Genomic DNA, 24,060 nt, shown 5'->3' on the forward strand with positions numbered 1-24,060 from the left:
TTCCATCTGAAAGGTGGATTTATGTGATCACTGTGACTGGGAACAACTTCAACTGTTCTCTAACCCAAGTACACTTTCTGCCTGGTTCTCCCTTTGACACGTTCTATCACAGCATTTTTTACTTGCATGAAAGCCAACCTTAAAAGTAGCATTAAAAAGAAATGCTTTGATTGCATAATTTCCCCTTTTGATCATAAAATTCACAGAATCACGGTAATAAAAGTCAGGCACAAGAGGTTTTGGTAAAATATATACTTTTTTATTTATTTCTTCATACAAAGAAATCTTATGAATGTTCAGTATTTAATCATCTAGAAACATCTGTTCCATTTTTGCTTTTGCATTGTGTAAAATTAATTCCTTTGATGTACATACCACAAAATACTTGATTTACATGTCTTTTTCATCTTTGTACATACAGATCTGCTAGTCTAAATACATATTATATGTGGGTAAGACAAACATTTCTAACATTGTTTAGATCTTAAAACAGGTTGAATAAAACTCAACCATAACTGATGCAGCGACATGGAGGTAACCCATGGGTGCCAGTTTTTTCTTTTAAAATCAGATATCCTCTCTGTTACGTGAGCTTGACCAGAATTCAGATGCAGCTTCTCCATCAGTTACAGGGAACATGTCAGACGCGTTCTACGAGAGGTCATCATAAATGCTTTGTTAAATCACACATTGCACTAAGGAGAGGAGGGGGGATGAAGGCTTTCTCATAGATTCTCATCATCGCATAGGCCCCGAAAGTAAAGGATAGCATTGGAATAAAATACAGTGTAACAAGCCTCCATCTCCCCTGCTAGCGACCATTGGTTTGAGGCTAAACCAGACAGCTGGCTTCAACAGGAAAATAAGAGAAATTAGGATTGTTATTTGTTTTAATGACAGGAGCAGGTGTTGGATTGGATCGTTAAAGAGGCACAACATTTTCTTCTCTTCAAAAGAAAATAGGGACAATCAAATTCAACTTTTAACTGTGACAATCGGATCTTTCCAAATGGATTTGAGGGACTTTTGTTGTGAGGATCGGTTGTGTACATTCAGTCTGAAGCCCTCCTCTGGACGCTGATAATCCCTCCACATTATCCCTGCGTTTTCTTAATGGCCACCACATTGAGCATGCATAGCGTAGCGTAGCACAGCATAGCATGGCCGCCTCCCTGTGCCCTTATTATAACGTGCCACCCGCTGCAGAGAGAGGGGCCACACATCAAAGGATGACAGCTACGCGATTTCTCCCTCTTGCATATCAAGAATTCAAGTAGAAAGACGAAAACAAAGAAGCAATGCAGGGGGAAGAGCAGAGACAGAGAGTCAAGCGGTGTGAAACATGATAGCAACCCAAAGGGTTTGTTTTTTTTGGCAACAAGTGGAGAGTTGAGATGTGTGAGGATGACGAGGGTGAATAAGGCATAAAGTATATCGGCCATGGACGATGGCACATGAGGTTTTCTGACGACACCGGGGAGGTTAGACACTAAAACCCTGCCTGAGGCTAGACTCTGTGCTGAGAGCGCTTCACAAGAACCTTTCCTGTTCCTTTGATCTCTTCAGCCTGGGATCTAAGATGGGGCATCTGTTTGAAGAGCCGCTATTTCAATGAGGCGACGCCTATGTTCTGTTGTCTGTCATCTTTTCGATCTTTATGCTCTGACAGAACTGCTCTGCTACCTCACGGAAAGATTTTCCATTTCACCGTGAAAACAAGGCACGCGCTCTCCCCCGCTCTCCTCTACAAATCAAATGCCTCTCAAGGAAATTTGATTGAGACTTTGCATGACCTTTGAACTGAGCGAATAGGGCAGGAGCCTGGCTCTCAGCCAGCGCTGCTCCTAATGGGGAGTTGGAGAGTGGAGGCTCGATCGATCCGCCTGTTACCTTTACCCGATTAGCATAATGTTAACATGGGCCCTTATGCAGTCCGGGATGGGATTTACCGTTTGATGGATGGGCCGTTCATTAGAGCCGGCAGCAGGAGCACTGAGAATGAAAGGGCAGCTGTATACTTTAAGCATGAGTGACACAATGAGGATCAATTAGGCCTATTGATCAAGCTGTTATTGAGTGGAAAGGGACATAAGATCTGTAGCCTGGGCCGATGCAAGTGTAGGAAAATTGGATTGTAGAAAAGTTAACTGGGAGGTTTGTGGTATAGAAGAATCACACTCAGGATGACAGGGTTTGAAGAGGATGATGATGCATATATAAATGAGGATGCACATGATTCGGTGTTCTACGCTTCTCCGTGAGCACTCTGTACCCGTAATATGGTGCTTTTTACATCCACAACCCTAAATTCTACTTCGGTCATCACTGATCATCTGCATTACGAAGCACCGATAAATCCGCTGAGTTTACAGGACCACCAGGGAGGAGCGAGAGCATTCACAATTAAAATGAGGAATGTTAAAAACAACATGTGGGCCAGATGTTATGTACAAATATGGTTAGGCAGCTTAGTGAATTAATTGCTTAGAAATAAAAATAAATTATTATAAAATAGATTTCTGTACATTTTACATATATATAGCAATATCTCCACATCTTGCCATTGAATTACAGAAGAAAAAAAAACAACTTCTCAACAAATTAACAAAAAAAGGAAATTGTCTTTCATGATTTTAACATCAATCCCAACCAAAGTTATGTCCTGTCATCTGGTAGAACTTCATGTTGAAGGGCCGGTAGAAGTCCCGTAGCCTCTGCACCACCTCAGGGTCAATGTTCGGGTGGGTCCGCCCTTTGGTTTTGCCCAGGCAGTGGGGCTTGCTGCTGCCCTCCGCCTTCTTGAGGCACGGGAAACCCTTGGTCTGGTTGAAGTAAAAGTGTTTGTCTGTGATGATCCTCTTGAGCCCCAGGAAGTCCTGCACGCGGCCCAGCTCTCCGGCCGGGTCGCTGATCAGACGCTCGCCGCTCACAAACAGGATCTGGTCCATGGGGAAGTACTGCAGCCAGTTGTCCAGGTGCTTGGCGTAGATGCCAATCTGGATGGCGCTCCACGAGGTGTCGATAAGCCCCGTAGTCCTGTTTTTGAAGGTGAGGCTCTCGAAAGAGGGAATGTCTGGCTTCTTGGACAGAGTCTGTGTGTAGTCCGAGATAGCCCTGGTGACCGGGTCCCTCACCACCACGATCAGCTTGGTGTCCCGTGACATGGCGGAGATCCTGGCTGGAGCCTCTCTGGTCACAAAGTAGCTGGGAGTTTTCTCCATGGTGATTTGGCCCTCCAGGGTTTTGGGCATCAGGTCCCTGCAGACAAAAATGAACCAGGACAAAAAAAAAATGAGGTTAGGAGGAGGGTAAGGTGGAGCAAGCTCTTGCATAATGTAATCAGGTTGATGGAGTGTACAGTGCTCTGTAATCAATGACTCACTGAGCCTGTTTAGCTTTATTATAGGGCTCTGAAAGCCTATTAGTGCAGGCAGCTCTCCAACATCAACACGCTCACTCACTCATAAGATATCTCACTCCTGACAGAAAACAGAAAACCCTTTTTTTTTTAACCACACAATCAAACAAAGAGAAACATTTACAAGAATTTCTAAACATGAGCGAATCTGGATTTCACCATATTAGGGATTACGAGAAGGGTTTTCCCACCTCTGCTCAGACTCCTCCGTAGTATTTGCAGAGACCCCTCTATGTTTCCCCTTACAGTCATTTCTGATTAGTCTTATAATGCATTTTTGTAAAAATAGCTCAAAACATGTGTGAATCCCATTATCCGATGGGTCTTCCCTGTGCTCGTCTTTCCTCAAACCTCACAGCTGGATGTAATGTTCCAAAGTGGTCGGATTCACCCTCACTTTTCATGCTTTTGGAGAAAGAAAACACAGATATGCTGACTCAGGCATAGCCACGCCGCGATGCCCCGCCCCCCGATCCGACCCGCAAAAAAATGTAAAATGCTACATTGCTGAAAGATGATGAGACTCGAGGGAGGGAATCTGTTTTTTTGACAAGAGTGGGTTTGGTTTTGGGTGAGGGCTGGCTGTTGGACTCAGATATGTTACATGCAGACATATAATCAAGAGGCACTTGAGACCAACTGGTTTTAAAGGGAAAGTGAATGTGCTCTGTTCTCTTAGCATTAGGTTTCAGAGCCGGTGGCCGACCGCAGAGTCTAGATTATGGTGGAGGCGATAAGAGTGGTTTGACTGACATTGGGATGCAGATCATCTTTCACACTCCCAAGAAGAAAACCCGTCGGTTTTATGTGCGTGGGATCAAATTATAGACTGAATAAAAGTAGTGGACGTAGCCACCGTGACATCACTCATTGGTTTGTGAACCCCCTTATTTGAAGCATCGAGTTTAGCATTTTTTGTTGTCTCCATCTTGGTTTTCTGGAAGCAGGAGAGACCATATGTGGACAACACCATATGTGGACAACACCATATTTGGACAAGACCATATTTGGACAAGGCCATATAAGGACAAGACCATATTTGGACAAGACCATATTAGGACACGGCCAAATGGACCAATTGTTACGCCTCTACACTTGTTGACAGGCTGCTGTGGTAGCAACCTGTCAATCAAAGGCAGCCACGCCTCAAGCGTACCTTGCTTTAATGTAGATTTAACAAAGTAACATTGTATTATGAAGCCTTAAGCTTACAATTGAGACCATTTACTCGCTGGGAAAATGTTTACTGATGCAATACATCACCTCAGAAATAGCGTCATTATGTCGTCTGGTTTGTACAATCTGAATTATTTTGGCAACCAGTGGAGTCGCCATTGGGAGGAATGCTGGTTTAAGGCACCTCCCCATTGAGCCCACTTTTGAAACAAGGGCGACGTCCACCTCTTTTGTACCGTCTATAAATTAAATGCGTTTCTGTTGCTGGCTGGATGGGATGGTTTCGGATTTTGGACTGGCTACAACTGCTCTGCTTTGTCACAGTCACATCTAAAAGGCACTCGAGAAGCCACCGCACTAACAACCAAAAACAGCAAAGGAAGGAAAAAACAAAGGACGCCCAAGATAACCGATCGATAACCGTCTATCAGGGTGAACACACTCTCACAGATAAGACTCCTGTTAGCCTGTGGTACTCTGAGCCTCGCCTTTGTTGTTACGATCGGGGCACTGACACCATTGTGTAGACACTACTATTGTAGTCGACCTCTTTCAAACACTGTAATCCTACACAGTATTTACACACAGAGAGGTACAAGAAACTATGATGTTGGTACAATTGGAAGTCTGTAACACTCGATTAATCCCCAGAGCTTCAGCTGCTCCTCAGATATATACTCTAAAAGCTAGAATCTAGTTCACGTCCATCCATCTCATGGCTAATTCATGCAACATCCGCTCTCCATCTATGCACATCTTTGTGTGCAAGAGAGGGGAATGGTGGGGGAGAAGAGAAAACACCCAGGGTAACGTCAGGTAACCAATAAAATGCCTCATGGAAATGGTGTTGGCAGATTTGTGTAATCCTAACGCAGTGCCAGTGATCTAATTATGATAATATCTTCTTGATTGCTGACACATCAGAGGGGTGAGCGCAGTCCGGGCCGGAGCTCATTAATAGAGCGTTGAAATCAAAACAGATACAGCATGTGGTTTTATGCAAGAGCAAGACGGATCTTTCCGCCAGCAAAAAACGTTTCTGGAGATATATATGCAAACAACACGCCATCACACACGCACATTCATTTCTCAGCCACAACTTCAAACTGTTTATACAGCCCCACTTGAACGTCTTCAAGGAATATATAAACCAAACATGCTCGGCTTAAACTGCACGCCATTCGTCATTCTCTCGATGCACAATGGCGGTACTGCCGGCGAGCTTTTTGTCATTCCTTGTGCTAACATACAAAAAGAGTCCGGGGCCGACACAGAAGAGGCAAATGGCTTCCCGTCTAATCCGATTTCAAAATGACAATGCGGCGTGGAGATAGGGAGGAGGCCTGAGTTACAATGTGCATAGTGATAGATTATGCTGATCCAAGTGAAGGGAATCCTTGAGTGTTGGGGGTTGGAGAAGCGTAAAACAAGGAGATGGTTGGATAGCGTTGGAGAAAGAAAGTGGTGAGGAATCCTCTAAAAGGCGCCAAATTTGCAAGAAGAGACCCCCCCTAATAAAAAATCTCCACCTCTGACTCTGCCCACTCTTTCTGCAAAAAAAAGCAGAGAAAAGGGAACAGAGGAGGGGAATTTTAGTGGGACAAGTGGCTCTTGGAGAAACAATGCCTATTATGCTCCTTTTTGATTTATGAGGTGCTGCTTTCAAAGATTCCGTCAGCAAACAGGCAATTCTGTGACACGGCGCTCCTCTTTTTTCCTGCTTTTCTTTGAAAGTGAGCCATTGTCCCGGGGCGGAGGGGTGAGCAGGCCAGTGGTCAGGGCACAGGGGTGGGGTTGGGGGCAGGGTAGAGAAGGGGCAGATAGAGGAGAAGGAAGGGGGGTGTTGCTTATCGAGGGGCTGAGTGGAGCACTTCCCAACCTCGAGCGAGAGAAGCCTTTTGGAGAGCTCTTAAGTGGAACGTGTGCCAAAATTGCCCCGCAAACATCACCCTGTTCCCCTTAGATACAGAGGACCGAAGAACTGCTCATAACTTACTCGAGCCCAAATATCACGGTGCAAACTTTATCTTTGCTTGATTGTACTTTCGCAAGACATGCAGACTGTTTCCATTCCTCTCTGCACCTTTGTCCATTGAGAATATCCCCGAGTTAAGAAGCAGGCCAAAAACAGCGCGAAGACACAAAGCAGAAGCCCTTGTCACATGACAGCATCAAACAGGGGGCCTGGCGGAGTGGCCCTTTGGCCTCTGTTTTAAAGAGCCCTCATCCCGGTGGAGATAAACGGCAGACAGGAAAAGGGTTATTTCTGTCTGATGCTTCTGCCTCCCTCCTGTCATGTTTGATTTGATGATAACGGGCTGCCACTGAGCCGTCTGTGTCACAGCATCCCTGACAAAATGACTAGTCTGCTCATAGACAAAAGGAAAAAAGCTACTTAGCGTCTGTCTGTCGATTTTTCTGTTCGATACAAAAGGTTTTCAATTGTCTCACATGTCTGGAGGTTGAAAGCATTTGAATCTCAAATTAGGGTTTGTTTATTTGAATACAGACAAATCAGGGGGCATTTTGTATCTACAGGAGGAAGACAGGAGGGTGTGGCTTTACTCTTATGGGGATTTAAAGCTAAAGATGATTGGTCTCCATGGCACCCTGGAGCAAGTGTCAACTTCCCGAGGGAGGTAACACCATGCAAAACAACAGCGACAAGTAGCTCTAAGTAGAGTCCCAACTAACAAAGATAAAGTGCCACAAATCCAGTACTTTTTGGGAAACCCCTACTTCTACTTGAGTTTTCTTTACATCAAACCACTCCAAAGTCTCCCCTCGCCCCTGTTCTCTGTCCCATTGATCCCCAAGGTTCCCCCCGACCCCTGACAACCAGGCCTTGAGGTCCGATAGCAAAGTGACACTTCACAAGTGGGAAGTAGGAGAGGGAGGAAATGAGTGAAGTAGCACTGAAAGAGTCCCTTTCTTTTCCAAGGGCCTCTTACCCGAGCCCTTCACATGAACCAGAGTGGTGGACGTTGAAGCGTTTTCAGGAAGTACAAAGAAACTCCTCATTGGACGATAAGGATCTTGACTGCAGCTTGTTCGTCCGCGGTCGAACGTGTTCTCGATGTGATCTTTGACAAGCATTTGGACGCAACAAATGAGCATATTTAAACCAAATATTTCGTACGACAAAGTTTCCCTTTCCCTCGTTCTTTTGAAACTCGGAGGAAAGGATGATAGACGATGCATGCCAATGTGGAATTCTCGTTCCATGAATTTATGGATGAGTCACTCGTAAATAAAGAGTTCATTAATAAGTAAGTGTTCATTACCAGTTCCCTTTTGCAGCTCTCGGCTCACAGTGGGAAAAGCCTACATGCTACGAAATGGAACTAAAGAGAGCATCATGTTTATGTAACATACACTTCTACAAGGGAGGCAGGCCTGCATGCCTCTGCTGGCCCAATGAATATTTTCAAAGTAGCACTTAAGCATAAACAGAAGCCAGACATTTTGAAATATACTCCAATGTGCCTGGAGTCTGACATTATATTCAACCACAGAGCATGGCTTTGGCTGTAAATTAAAAGAGAAGAGAAGATGGTTTATAGCGCAGAGCGGGAGAAGAGCTCCGGCTGGGCTCGCAGAAGCTTCATCTGCTTTTTCTTTCAAGCACTCGGAGTGGAATCCAGGTGTTAGTATGCGGCCACTTAGAGGTTCCTGACAGCTCGTTTCCTGGTTGAGAAGAGTCAGGGATCCCGGCTCTGACCCGAGATCTTCTGAGGGGTGTCTGTCTTACACGTCTCTGCTTTTCTCTTAATGTGTTTTGGCACCTGTTGTTAAGAAAGTCTCCATGCAACAATCCATCACACCTGCTTGTAACTTCATACCCAATACTCGCCACAATTTGAACCCCTATAGATGCTACGGCTTCACTAACCTGATCAGAGTCATTTGTCAGAGCTCTTCTGAGGCCTGAGGTTTCAAATTAACAGGCTTCACTGAATAATGGTGTCACTGGAAACTCAGGAAGGTGGCTGAGTGGAAGCCCCTCCGAATCATCCGTCTGCTGAAAGGATTAATAATGCAGGCTGGCCTAGTATCACACAGTCAGACCTGGATGGAGGGGCCTGGCATGGGATGGTGCGGATCATGCGATCCCCAAAATGACTCCTAACTCTCAGTTGTTTTTTTCCATTCGTTTCAGGAGAGAGACGATTCTTCGGTTACCAACAGTCAAGTTACACATTCACCTCCCTCTTGGTCAGAACTGTACATGGTTGGAAACCAGCAGCTGTATTTCACAAATTCTCAAGAACACTCGGGCTGTTTTTGGAGGCTTTGGTGTCACTGAGTTTAATTAAAACATTTCTAGAGCAGAAGAGGGGAGTCCCAGGGGAAATGGCTGATGGCTGCCCATCAGGATCTGAGGTCAATGTATGATGAAGTGGCTTCCATTTAAAGCTTCTCCAGAACAGGATGTACTGAGTGCAATGGCCCAAACTGGTAGGAGCTCTTGTCTTGTTTCTTGCTCCGTGACACTTTGACACCCAACCCCCTGTGCTGGAGTCCTAATCTGGTTGATAAATGCAGCCCCAAGACCCTTAACTCCATCAAGAAGTTGCACCATGTCAGAGCAGCCTGGGAATTCACTGACCCTCCATGTGAATAAAGCAGTTAACCCGGCCAGCGCAACCCGTCCATCCATCATTTTTCACTGGAATCAGGGAGTTGTGCTTCGCCAGAGTGGAAGATTTTTTTGCAGAGTCTCCTACAGTTTCGGAGCGTGTGTGTGTGTGTGTGTGTGTAAAAGTGTGTGTAGGAGAGGGAGAGTGAATGACAGAGAATGCAAGTCCGAAAAGTTGCAGAAAAGGGGGAGTTAGGGTTGCGGTCGCAGACCATCCAGACTGGTTTCAGGCTCATACCCAGTCTGGTTTTGGAGGCAACTTCACACACTAGCGGAGTAGAATAAATAAATAGAGACCTAGCAACCACATATAATGTCATGGACTACATGTCAGACACCCCAACAGCATATTACCCCCAGCCACAGCTTCAGACCCCTCTGTCATGTCTTCAAAATACTTAACTGAGGCTGAGACATACTCCTCTTTTACCAGTGCGGTCGCCTTGTGAAGGGTAGCCTCGCACAGGCGTGACAAGCACAAATTATTCAATTCAATACGTAACTATCATTTTTCCCAACTCGGAAAATCTGTTTTTAAGTATATTTGTTGCTACTTGGCACCTTCGGAAAACAACGCAGGAATGTGTGGTGCCATGAGGGTTTTTCAGAGCCGGGAACCACAGCGGCCTGCGGCCATAGGCGGCTGCCTGGAATTACCGAGTGTTAATAACCCTGCAGTGAAGCGAGGGAGCCCACCATGTGGTATAAATAAAACAGAGGACTCGGTGAAAGGGATGGTGGAGGCTGGGACGGAGAAATACCTCCTCCCTTCACTTCTTTTGCTCTCATGAATGTGCAACAGCTCACAGAAGTGTCATTTTTTTTTCTTCCTGCCCAATGCTGCCCAAAAAAAAGCTCAGTTTTCGTGGCTTAGAGGAGGCGAAAGATCTCTTTGTTTTGGTAACACTTAACACAACATCTCACCGCTTTGTTTGACATGCGATACAAGATGAGTCACCGGACACCGTCGCAACAATCGGGCTACTCATTGTGTTTTCCCCCAGCGCCAAACACACAACAAACTCACACAAAACAACACACTCCCTGAAATCCACCACTTGGCCATATTACGCAGAATTTGTTTAGCGCTCGTAATCCTCTCTAATCAGTGTGTTTGTGCGGAGCTGTTTGCGGAAGGTGTTAGCGCGAAGCTGGGCACACATTCCAGTGCTCCATCAGTATCAGGGTGCGACTGACTGACAGGTCGGACGGAGTAAACCCGTGAACCGTGAAAGGATGAAAAACAAGAGGGCTAACAACAATGAAGGGCTGCAGGTGGGGCTTGTGTGTGTGTGTGTGTGTGTGTGTGTGTGTGTGTGTGTTAGCATTCTGGCTGTGTTTGTGTGGCTTTGCAGGCAGAATCAGCCATTCTGACTGATTTCCTGACACTTGACATGCACCGAGAGGCACATGACTCCTTGATCTAGCTACAGCAAAGATGAATAAAAGATGAAACAGACTCGAGAAGAACATAGATGCCACCACCCCCACTCCCTAGACGCACACACAGTCGCGCACACACACACAGAAGAGGGGAGCGAGCTCGCTACTTTGCATCCTGTTTGAATTGGCTGTCAACCGTAACTGCCTGCACACCTTTTTGAAGGCAGGTGAACTACAAAGTGTGTGTGGGAGAGAGAGGGGATTTCCTCTCTACTGTATGTCACTCAGTGAGCACAGGATCATCTTCCTGTGTGTGCCGACTTTTATGTTGCTTCCATTACTCACACTGCAGCTGTTGGTGCAGGTTAATGGTTTACAAATTCCTGCAGACACCCTGCCTCCCAAGCTAACGTATAATTAGCTAAATTGAGTAGCGATAGCCGAGACGTGACGATTAACCTGATTCCTTCAGCGATGGAAAGAGTGGCAGCTGAATTCCTCAGGCACTGCTACAGTTGTCTTTGGATTTCAGCCTAGATGTTGTCTCCAACAATATCTCAGAGCACCTCGCAGACAAGATAATTATTGTTAGGAGCTCAGCATTAACCATTTCTGCTACGAAGTGCTGCCAGAAGCAGACATGGGAGCGATACGTTCAGGTTCAGGTTTTGGTGGTTTGTGGATCACGATGACAAATGTTTTCACCCCTCGTCTGCATCTCTATCAGTAAGCCTCTCGGTTAGAAGTGAAACAGGATCTGCTCCAGCTCTGTGCCAGACAGATATTCTGCAAAGGGAGTAAAGACAGAAAAATGGAGAGCAGGCACAAAAAAAAGAGATATTTGAGAAACGCTAGCTTAATGCTATATGTCAGCCCTTGGCCTGCAAAGGATGTATGTTTTCATAAATCTTTTCAACAGAGAAATTAAGTTTTTTCCTTGTCAGAGCTCATCCAGAGGTGGAAAGTTCTCACAGAGCTCTGCCAGAAACAAACAAAACTCAACATTTCTGACTGGTAAAAGCAGAATGTTCGGACTCTGAGTTCTGAGTTTAAAGGATATTCATTTATTTTTCTTATTTAAAGTAATAATGTCGAAGATTTTCATTTAAATAAATGTCTGTTAATGTCACTAAATATTGGACCAGTTAGTGACGCGTTTTCCATCAGCCAGCAGTGGTTGGTCTGCCAGAGAGGGTAGGCAGAGCTAAGCGGCTGCTTTTCCGCTCTCTGCAAGTGTTGCGAGTAAACAGTAATCTGCTATGGCTGAACAAACAAAGAAAAGATGGATGACTACAGATACAACTTCAACAATAAGTGAAAATCCAAAGAAAAAGAAACAAACTCGACGCTCAGATGAAGCAAACAGTCTGAAAAGGAAAGCGACCGTCAGCCAGGAAAATCAAGAGTTACAACCGGAGCCAAACGTGGACGTCACACATGCAACACTGTCTGGTGCACCCGCAATTACCGTTTATCACCATAGGTGGCGTCAAAGAGAACGACACTGAGATCTTCGAGATTACAACTTTAACCTTGGTTTAGCCAGGTTTGTCCAATTGAGGTCAGAGGTCTCTTACAGGTGAGGCCTGCCCAAGAATAGCAGTTTCACATTGTTAATACACAATACACAACAATAAACACGCAAACACATTCAGTAAGTTAAAGGAACATTAAATTATTAGATAAATCATTAACACACAGACTCAACAGACCTTTCACCTTAGATTTAGGTTCAAGGAACAAAGTGCAAACATCTAGAGTAACAAAGAAACAACCAAATGAAAACGTTCCGGGTAATCAGGTAAAATTATTTGTGGTAACTAAGTGAACATGTTCAGGATAACTAAGAAACAACATTCAGGGTACGTAAGTGAAAACATTTAGTGGAACTAATGAAAAAATGTCTAATTAGAAATGTTCAGGGTCACCACGGAAAAACGTTCAGGGTAAGTTCACTCAAGTAATTTAAGCACATACAGATTGTTCAGTGAGGCACTACTTCTTCTTACAATGTTGATGTTACCCCACTCGTTCCTAAACCAATGACCTAATTTCTTAACAAAATTACAATCAGATCTGTCTCCAAGTTTTTGGATTCCCAGTTGCAGAAACGCAGCAGTTTGATTGTAAAGCATTAGTTTTCCTGCTTCCAAAGATCCAGAGCAGTTTCCAGGACGGCCGTCTGATTCTGATCACTTCAGCGAGGGAGAGAAAAACTCCTCGTGGTGGAAAATAATTGGAAGTGAGCTGAGTTTGGCCAGGTTGTCTTGGAGTTGAGCTGAAGTGTTCTTACAGGTCTTATGAGAGCGCCCGGCAGCTGTGGGAGTTCATCTAAACGGAGAGAGTGACTACTGTCGAGCTGCCGCGGTGCAGAGAGACAACTCAGGGCTTCTAATGAGCTCTGCTCTTTTACTGCCAGGCTAATGGAAACCTCAGGAGACCTCAGCCACTCTGTGTGTGTGTGTGCGTGTCCTCTTTTCTCCCAGAGGCAGGCTCACTCTGCAGCACCTTAATGGCTACCTCTGGGACTTATACCTGGGACACGTGAAGCTCACTGTCATCACTTTCTCCACCTTCCCCTCCACTATATTTTCTTCTCTTCCGGATGCAGTGAGGACTTCCCCCGACGAACCTTTCTTTAACTTTGTTTCTTCTTGCCTCCAGGGAACCTTTTTAACGTGCTAAAGAGTGTTTATTTAGCAGCAATGAATGACCATTAACTGTGGAGGGAGGACGCCTGGTTCTGTTCTGACAACATCCAAATTATCACCTTGTTAAAGGAGGCTAATTCACACGCAGCACAGAGGGAGGGTTTGTGCACCGTTTCCTGCCTCCGATGCTACTTCATTAGACTTCTTTATGAGTATGTTTCTGTGAGTTCTGCAGGCTGCGGAGAAAAGGACACACAGCAGCAGCATGCACATGATTCTGGGAGTGAATGAGCTCCAACAATAGTCCACACTTCTCTGTTTTTCTGTTTGCACCAACCGTGTGAGCGTTTGACAGCGAGTTCCTGTCAGGCTCTGTGGCTTTTATCCTCAGCTCCAGCAGGAGGTTCCTGTCTGTGGCGGCCATATTGTCCTCACCAGCGTGGGTAGCGCTCACTGGACTCCATGAGGAGGTAAAAGGGGGGAAGAAAGCTGCCACTCCCCTCTCCACAGGTCTCCTCTTTCACAATTAGCTGCTTGTAATTTGGGGATAAAAGCCGCCTTTTCACTGCTCCTCCACCCCACCGTCACTCTCCTTTCTGGGATGAGCACGGCTCAGGCTGTAGGGGGAGAGAGAGAGAGGGCCTCTGTTTTTTTTACACGCTGACCAAAGGCTTCTCGTGGTCAGCGAGGCCTGCAGCGAGCCCCGCCCAGGATCGCAGGAACCGAGCACGACATGTGACACTATTCTTACACACCCGCGTTAAAGAGCGCACAGCTGGAGAGCGAAAAAAGCAGCGCACGAGGGAGGGACTGAAGGGGGGGGGTAGTGAGGGGGTAATAATCCACTCATTTGCGAAGTTAAAGTGGAAGTTTAGCCAACACAGAGGCACAGATTCAAACTGTTGGCCGCTGCTGCTGAGGATTTGAGCAGAGGATGTGAACCTGCTGTCAGCTGTACGGTTGGCTGGCCCGGGCGCCTCGATCCCCGAGGAGCCGAGGACTTCCAGGAATCAGGAAACAATCAGAGCGCCAAAGTACCTAATCATCTGATTTCATCTCCGTCCTCGCTAGAACTGTAACTGGGTTAGAGCCACTTAAGGATTCAGCGCTTATTGATTCTGTCGTGCGCAGAGTTTTAAATCAAAACCAACATTGCGTCATTTCTAAAACTCAGCGGGCTTAAAAAAGTGTGTCGTCATGCTTTTGTTTTCTGTAAGGAGCGGCTGGAACGTCCCCAGAGGGGCTCGTAGGATCCAGCAGCTCTCTGGAGCTCTGCAGATGGTCAGCATGCAGAGTCTGTCAGCAAGCAGACGTGGGTGTGACCCCAGTCAAAGACCCTTAACCCAGTGCTGCACATTACCTCCAATCAGGCCTGACCAATCAATACTGGAGCTATCCCAGAGGAGCCGGGCCGCGGCGACATTTGAGTGCTCCACTCTTCTGTGACTGGAGCTGATATGTATTTGTGGCTTCACAGCTGAGCAGCATTTCTCTATACCTGCTTGTTTTCGACAGCCCGTGTATGCAAACATGAGCGCCGTGTGTTTCTGATGCCTTTCAGTGCAGCTCTAAAGAAGCAGGTGGCCTCTTTCAGCCACAGAGAGGAAGAGGAAGGTTAGCGGAGGGGTCACCTACGTGGAAATAGGAGCACCCCTGCAGCGAGCAGATAAAGGGACGTGCACCCATCCAGAACTGTCCCTGACACTGCAAGGAGCTGCAGTCTGGCCCCGCAGGGGGGGGACCGGCCTTTAGATAACGGCTTTCTACCCGAGCAGACTTCCCTCATAGTGGGACATGTGTTTTAAGGGAGCCCCCTTTTTTAACAACGCTCCACTTGTCCTTTTTGTGTGTGGCTGCTTTCTCACTCTGTTTACCTCCACAGTGTTTTATCACAGCACTGATACAAAGGTTGAGCAGAGAGAGACATCCGGCTCGGGGATGGCGCCGATTCAGTCCCAGCAGTCTCTCTCGACGGAGACAGAAGCCTGACCTGACCCACATCACACGGGGGCCGATGATTATATGGTTCTGTGTGTGGGCTATTATGATGGGAAGCGACAGGAAAATCACAAGCAAACCTTAAAAATATCTGAAAGCAAAACTGGAAACTTCTGATGCGCTCCACAACGTTTCTCACAATCCTCCAAACAAAAATCACCCTAATATACCTCACACCACACACGGCCTTCAACTCCGAGCTCCTCGTTCAATGCTGAAGTGGCTCCGAGGGAGGAGCACCGGCGTCGACACTGCCGGGGCCCTGACAGCGAGCTCCGACCAGAGCCCGCGACACGACAGCAAAACCACACTACAGTAATTACATATCAAAGCCCCTTCATGGCCAATAGCGCTAAATGGAATATGAAGAGAGCGACGCGAAACCGCAGACTGACAGCGAGAGGGACGAGGGCTGCAGTCAACAAGAGTTAGGAGTAAATAAAATACCTCTCGCTTAAAGAGAGCCCGAGCTGCGAGGAGAGAGTTTACTGCACGAGTCACACAGACGGGAAGGAACTGTATGGACAGATACGTATTCATAAGATGTGAGGTTAGGGGAGCCTCCTGGACTGTTTGGCTCTTTGGATAAACAGGAAGACTTCAGATCACAAGTAAACTCAGAGGCACTGAACAATTAAAACGCCATTTTTTCCTCAGGGCACGGTCATAAAGACTTTAAGGCAAGGCAAATATATTTATAGAGCAATTTATTTAGCTTTACATAATTAAAAACGGAGCATTAAGAACATTAAAAGAATTAAATAAAAAGTTCTGGTGTGCTGCAGTATGAAAAACTAAATATATTCACATCATAACCACTTAAAGAGCATCGAGAGTCTTTGAAAGTGTCTCATCTTTGTCTTATCTTCTTCACTGTTGTTTCACTTTAGGTGTTGGGGTGTGTTTAAGATTGGGTGTGAGGTGTTTAAACTGTAAAGCGTCTCCGAGTGAAAAAAATGTTACGTGGCGATTGTGCTTTTGGGACAACCTTTCGTTAAGTTTTAAAGAAGCCAAATCTCTGCAAAATTCTTCGGCTTTTTCACAGTTTTATAACTTCATTATTTTATGTTTTGCACACTTTTTCTTAAAATATCTCCTCTGCGTTTTAGCTCCACTTTTTCACTGCTTCAAGGCACTTTAAAACTTTTTAAAAAGTGCCAAAGTAAGCGTGCTGCATAACTCCTCGTTTCCTGTCTTTTATCGTCTTATTTCTCTTTGATTGAAGTCACTTTGAAACATTTAAAAAGCGCAAAAAAAAAATTAGACATTAAAACGTATGCACGATGTTTTAGGTTGTTGCCTCACAACATGCTCACACTGCCCTCGATTCCATTCTGCACGAGTTATTAACCCTTTAAGGAGTTAACCCACTGATGCTGCCATTAATGCGTCTGTTAAACATAAGCTTAACTTATCGCTGTCAGATAACACCGGCCGACTTTCACCACACAGGTGCAAACTGAAAAATAATGACCCCATGTTCGTGTTCACGCCGGCCTGTTGAGCTCTCACTCTCTTTCTGTGTGTGTGTGTGTGTGTGTGTGTGTGTGTGTGTGTTCCTTGGGGCCAGTTCATGCATGACCTCACTGGGAAAATGTGTACCTCCTGATACAAGGACCCCTCGGTCAAAAGCATGAATCATGTGTTTGTCTTTGGCACAAATAAAAACTGTCAAAGTACATCAGAAATCCACAATAAGACGTGTTATCACCACTTCCATTCAGTTTCAAACTCTCCCTCCCCTCCCCTCTCTTCCCCTCTCCGACCCCCCCCCTCCCCTAAAAAACTCCTTTCTGCTCGCTCTATAGCTGCATTTACTTGGTGGAATTCCAGCTCTAAATGTGCGTCCATTGGGGGGAAGATGGTGCAAGCTCGTTACAAAAGTGGATGGCAAAGAGAGAGAGAGGGAGAGATTGTGCAAATGAACAAACAAGGAGGTGGAATTGCACAACTCGCACACACACACACACACACGTCTGTAACCGCCTCCGTAAATGACCCTCGCTGTGATCAGATCATATTCCCACAGTATAGATTTCAATGCCACGCAATTTTGCCTCCGTCTGGAACATTCCAGCGTTCTCTCCAGTATCTGCTCCTAATGGGAAACTCTGGAGGATCAGCGCTGAATGAAGTATGATTTCTTTTTCGCTGTGCATCCTCCGAGAAATAAAGTCCCTATATTTCCTCCTCTGCAGGGACTGCTTACACCAGCTGCTTCGCTTAAAACGCGCCTCTCTAACTGCAGCTCCTCCATAAAGAGATTTCAGCGTCCTGAAACACAGCTTGAAAGCACTTCCATAAGAGACGAACAAGTTAATGGGCTTTGCACTGTTTCGATGCTCTGCTGCAGCGTGAAATCCCTCCTATCACAAACATATCACATCTCTGCTATAGTTCTGTTTCTTACAGCATGTGTGCGAGAGAGATCGAGCGCATGAGGTTGTTTTTTTGGCACCAGCAGTAAGAAAATGTGACTAAAATGAAAGACAATCTGCTCCCACTCTATCTCAGAAAACCTTGAGTCATGACTGGATGAGTATTAGATTTCACGGCCTAAAAAGTAGCAGACTGCACTTTTCCACGACTCCCCCCTAGTCCAGAGAAGTTAAATAAGAGGCTGCGTACAAACTCAGAGCAGAAACAAAGACCTGCAATAAATCAAGGAAGGTTTGCACAAATCTACGAACTGTGTCTTTCATTTAAATGCTGCCAACAGTTGCGTCCACATTCGGCTGTCTGTATGCAGTGTTTGGGCCTCTTTTAGAGGTTTTGCAAACCTGACTTCGAGAAAAAAAGTGGATCGAATATTTAAATTTAAGCACAAAATCTAAAATAATTTGCTTCATGTTTGATGAACTTTAAGTTTTTGTAACTTTTGATAAACTTTGTAGAAGTTCACTAGAGGCAAAAAACGCAAAATTTCAAAGTCTGAGAAAAGGTGAAAATAATAAGAGAGAATTTTAAAATGGGAGTCCAACACTCAATCAATAAATTGATTTGGCCAGCAGCAATGTATTAGCCATCTAACCCTGATTATTTAACGATAAAATAACGACACAATTTGACAGTAATTCTGATCAAACACTTAAATTTATTTGCTAAAATCATTAAAAACGAATTGAAAAAGTTAAAGCAGCTAATTTGGTTTTATTGTGAAAAGCTGACGCTCTTAGTTTCCTCCATTTACGCTCATTACGCTCCACAGCCCCTCAGCTCCTTCTGTTCACACTTTGTGATGTAAATAACGAGGATAACGTTAGTTTGTAAACCTCTAAGTGGTTTTGTTGCAGGTTTTTGTTCTAAGAAGGATCCTCACTTTGTCTTGCAGATGCAGTTTTCCTGCAACGTGGGCTGTCAGGCCCGTGGAGCCCATTCACATTACAATGGTCCAAACTGTATAACCCCTTTGAGGTCTATGGACGCTATTAGCTTAAATGCTTTACAAGAAAAACACTAATATTCACCTTTATTCTTCATTTAAAAAACATGGCCATAAAAAGTGTCTTATATTTGCATGTTTAAACAATGGTATCAGATAGATTTGTGTATACAGTGCCGCTAATGTTAAGCCTTATCTTGTATTTACGTATAAAACAAGTCCGCAGAGTCACATTGTGTCAAATAGGCGCTCAACCAAATTGTAACAATAGATCATTGAGAGCTGGAACCAGCACAACTCCACTATAATGCCAACAGCTGCTCCAGATAAATCACTCATCCTTTATAAAAACGCTTCCCACGCGCAGCAAAACGTGGAAAAAAAACTACATATTTCACATTTTAAAGTTTAGCAGGAGAAGCCTGCAGACCGGTCACCGTGAAGGTGCAGTGTTGCCCTGCGTCCAATAGAGATCACTGCACATCGCAGAAACAGGCCGGGCTCACTGCGATCACCGAGCAGTCCCGTAATGTCACAGAAGTCCGTTTTTTATTAAAATAACAGACGTGAGAAAGAAAAAGCGTGTAATCAAGCCTTTAAAATAAAGTTATTTAATTAAAGAGTAAACACCAGCGCGAGCCAACAGCTTTATGGACTTTAAACAAAGAAAGGGTCACTTGTCACCGTGTTTGTTCAGCTTAACAGGTTCAGTTTGGAATAAACTCCGAATTCAATTGTTAATTACCGTAATGAATAAAAAAATCGTTACATTTGGTAAACTTTTATATCTCAAAATTAGTGTCCTTGTAAACCAGGTTGGAGTCAATCAGCTTATGGCGTTGATGTTGCAGGAGTAATTAATAAATACACCTCTAAAATGTTCTGTAACGGCGCAAAACGGGAATAAAATTAGTGAGAAGAAATTAGTTAAAAAAAACAAATATTTGATCTCACCATTGATCAATACCAGCATCTGTTCAGCAGCACTGCACTGCCAATTCCCCCATAAATGTGTTTTATGATGTAATAAAATCATCTGACACGAAGCAAGCTCTCACATTTTCTTACTTGTGAATATATTCAATCAAACACACACGCATTAGTAATAAAGAAGTAGTTTTACCTGTACCACTCCAGTCCATTCTCATAGTTGCGGTCGAAGAAGTGCGGCTCCGCTCCCACGGCTCTGATGTCCGGATGAACCCGGAGAAACTCCAGCAGAGCTCGGGTCCCTCCTTTCTTCACCCCGATGATGATCGCCTGCGGCAGCTTCTTGCTCCCGGAGCCGTTGGAGAAGCTGGACATGGCGCTGGGCTCCGGGGCTCTCTGCTGCTCACCCCGCAGGTCGTCCCGCATCTCGTCCCAGTCGTCGGCTCGGTCCGTGTCCAGCTCGTTATTGAGCAGGTCCCTGGACGCGGCGGTCCTGATGGACGGCTCCTCGTAGTCGCCCTCTATATCCTCCCACGGCTGCGGTTTGGCCAGCAGTCTGGACACCAGGTCCGTCCTGCCGCTCTCTGTCCTCTTGGCCAGCCCAGAACCGGTCTCCTTGCCCCGGTAACCGTCCACCACCAAACTTGGCATGGTGGAGCAGTAGCCCACGCAGGAGTACAGCATGTAAACCCAGATTAAAAACATGATGCTGAGGAGGAGTAGTTTCTTCTTCACAGGGCTGGACCAGGGGGCATACAGGCTGTGACAAACCGGGCTATATTCCATAAGCCTGTCGGTTAAAAATCACCTCCCAGCGGCGCATATTGCCCAACTCACTCCCGGTGGCACCTCGGCAATCCTCGCAAAATTACGTACATGCTCACCTTACGCTAAAAAAAATAAATAAAACTTACAAATTAAAACAAAAAAACTACTCTAAATATAACCGAAGAGCATCATACATCCAGGAATGAAAAGGCATTGAGGATTTTTTAATCATATTTGTGGCAAAAGAGTGGAAAAATGCACCGCAGTGCTGCTCCGGGCTCATCTCAGGTTTGTTAAATCTGCCGTTGGAGCACGAGACCTTATACAGACACACGCGAGAGAGTGACGGCAGCAGCAGCCAATCGTCACACAGAATGTAAATATGCAGCCGTTTGTTGATAGAAGCGGACCAATCAGAGGGAGGAGTAGGCGGTCCCGGCCGTGGGAGCCTCGGTATGGAGATGGCGCGTGTGTGCGGGACTCTGCTGAGAGTTTGGAAAACTTTCTTATTGGGCAAAGACGCCAATTAACTCTCGTTTCTCACGTCTCAGACGTGTCGTCCCAATGAGTTTACGCGAGTTTAAATGTTTCTTGCAGATTTATTCCGACGTCGTTTAAACTTTGCTAAAGCTCACGTACCAACTTTTTACTATGCAATAAAGAAAAAAATAACTTCAAAACAGTTTCATAAAAGCTTTGAAAGTTTGGGGAAATAATAGCAAATATTTTAAATAACCACTTTGAGTCTAAAAACAGACCTTGTGAAGAATGAGGAGGTTTGACTTTGTGTCTGACACTGAATGAAAAGTAATGGAGGTCACACATTGTTCAGGCTCTCACTGTTTTATAAAATGAAAGAGGGAAAGCATAACTAAAATGTACCTTAAATTATAACTTGACGTAGTATATTTAATACATTATATAATTACTGACTATTTTTGGCTAACTCGTTATTGCTAATCTGTCAAATAAATACGTCTGTAAACTATTAAACTAAAATAGTTAATGTGCGTATATAGACTACTTTAAAAAAAGATATAGCCTATGGCAAATCAACTATAATAACTTTCAATGCATTTATAGTTTGTTTTTGAACATTTTCTCGTAACTCGTTTTGTTTCAATTAAATGTCTTTAAGTAACTTATTAAGTAATTTTCTTAACATCTGCAGTCGGTTTTTACTCATATCATCAGGCTACAAACCGGATGTTAAACACGGCTAACATGAAGGAAACTATCGCTGAAGTTGAAACCACTTATTCAGCAGGTTCAATCGGCTGTTGTACTTAGATAGACAGAGGAACCTTTAGGCCTACTTCTTTTAATAATAATGATAATATTATATATATATAATGAGAATAAATCTCTCTTCGGCGTTGGTGAGTTATTATTGCCCCATTTATGATACACAAAACTCCTGAACTTGAAAAGTCTCATTTTAAGCTGTTTATTAACAGATTGTACTTATTTATCGTTTTTTTCCTTTAAAAATGTAATTAGTACTTTTACTTTTGACACAATTATAGGAAATACAATCAGCGTACAGATTAAAAACTTTACCATGCACATGGACCAAAATTAGTCAGATCTTTTTATTTATTTATTTATTTATTTTTGACATTATTCAGTTCACTTCCAAACACACGCCTTTAAATATCTGAGAGCACACGAAGAGTCCAACAAACCCTCGACGAAGAAGCTCGACATTAGGAGTGTGTTCGAAATTTCAAATTAAGAGAGAAAAAGAAGGAAAAGTTTCAGCGACTGTTTGACTTCAGAGAGATGAGTCAGAACAGATCTGTAATTTAAACCCGGGAGCTTCAGCCGCTGCATGAAACACAACCACTGACATAGCCTACTGCATTTTAAAACGAACGAACAGATAGACTGAACCTGTACAACATATACTACTTAGTTTTTATTACATATAAACATGTAGGCTTTTATTTTCCTAGTTTTGGCTGCAGTTAACGCAGTGAAAGTCACGCCGAATAACAGCCCGAGTCATTATATAAACACATAATGAAGACATCATCTGAATGAAACCGCGACAGAAGTGTCCTGCAAAAAATACGTATTTTTAAGAAGAGGTTTGGCTTTAAATTATGCCTTTTTTCATGGTGAAAAATCACCATTTAGACGACTTGTTGTCTTCGAAAGTGTGCAATAGTTTATCGCACTGAAAGGTGTTTTTGTCCTCGGAATCCAGACATATTCCTGCAGGGATACTTTTACTCTGCCGTTGTCCAGTTTCAGTCTAAATATTGCTTCAGGATTACACTGCAGCTCTTCGGTTCTATTTTGCAACAACCAACCTTTGAAGAGAGGCCAGAGGTCATCCGTCATCCTGGGATTTCAGTGCTGTGCGGTGGTTTGAAGAATCCTGGAATCGGAGCTGTTACAGTATTTCCTGCTCTGATGTGAGGACATTAAAGCTGCAGCTCTGGGCTGTCTGCAGATTGCTGTGTGGGGACCCTCTCCTGTTTACAGATGCATATTTTTTACTCCTCACTTTGTTGACTCTGGCGTTAAAGCTCAGACTCGCACTGCACCGGCCAATAACATGAGTGATTTAATGGCTGATATCAGCAGTGGGAAAGAGAGCGACCTCCATGTTTTTATGCATGAAAGGAAGTGAAATAAGAGAGAAAAACAGGACATATTATTAGCTTATGAAATAATAATACACTTTTTAAAGCGTTTCCTCTATTAGTGTGTAAATGTGATCAATCTAAAGCACAAAAATGTCTAATGATTAAAACTGCTCTTTTATGTAAGGGGATAAATGGTGCCTAACAGAACTTTATGGTCTCACTGCATAATTTATTAAATCACTAACATAACTCCAAGAATGTTTCACAGCACATAAAAATACTCTGGAAAAATCAAATAAAACTAAATTAACATTTTAATTAAACTCTCCTCCGTTACTGTGAAACAAGAATGTTACATTTTAAAAATATTTTTCACTTCTAAAAGTTTACTTACCAGAAAAACTCTGTCTCCTTCCTCAAAGTCTGGAGTGTATGCACACTCAAGTTTATTTATATAGCACATTTCATACGACAGGCGCAGACTCCATGTGCTTAAGGTTAAACACAAAGGTAAAAATCATACGACAAGCATAAAAAACAGGAACATAAAGTGTAAAAAGACACTATGTACAGTAAAAAAAAAACCCCCACAGACAACGGCACTCGCCACCCGAGACCCACCCACACAAGCCGGCCACCAACAGCCGAGACGTGACCAAACACAAACACCCAAACCCTCCCCAACGAGTCCACTTCCAACCTGACTAAAAGCTTTCAACAAAACATACGTTTTAAGTCTACTTTTAAAAGTAGACCTTAATTCAATTGGTAGAGAGCTCCAGAGAGTAGGACCATAATGACTGAAGGCACCAGAAGCAGACTTAGAGTTAATTCTAGCTGCAATGAGGAGACCGTTACGTGAGCATGTCACCAATGCAGGAAGGAGCTAAGCCGTGCATAGATTTAAAAACTATTGATTTAATATCAATTTGTTGTTTTACTGGGAGCCAGTGAAGACATTTTAGAATGGGAGTGTTCAAACCTTTTGGGTTTTAAGTACTCTGGCTGCAGCATTCTAGATAAGCTGGAGTTTGACTGCTTTGTCAGTCCAGCACGCTGAAGGCTTCTGCATTAAACTTGTGTATCCGGCCATAAATGGCGTCCGAAACCAGCTGTGATGT

General features: G+C 44.2%; 1 protein-coding gene across 1 annotated transcript; it reads right to left on the bottom strand.

Moving 5' to 3' along the window:
• Positions 1 to 248: 248 nt before the first annotated feature.
• On the bottom strand, positions 249 to 20,563 carry hs3st3b1b (heparan sulfate (glucosamine) 3-O-sulfotransferase 3B1b). The gene is made up of 2 exons (XM_069664301.1): positions 19,771 to 20,563; positions 249 to 3,258 (listed from the first exon to the last, which is right to left on the bottom strand). Exons 1-2 carry the CDS (start codon positions 20,361 to 20,363, stop codon positions 2,640 to 2,642), a joined length of 1,212 nt encoding a protein of 403 aa, XP_069520402.1. The 5' UTR covers positions 20,364 to 20,563; the 3' UTR covers positions 249 to 2,639.
• Between the last annotated feature and the right edge of the window lie 3,497 nt (positions 20,564 to 24,060).

The sequence above is a fragment of the Semicossyphus pulcher genome, unplaced genomic scaffold, assembly GCF_022749685.1.
Source record: "Semicossyphus pulcher isolate SPU_LCO1_2020_fin unplaced genomic scaffold, fSemPul1.0.p SCAF_16, whole genome shotgun sequence".
NCBI lineage: Eukaryota > Metazoa > Chordata > Actinopteri > Labriformes > Labridae > Semicossyphus > Semicossyphus pulcher.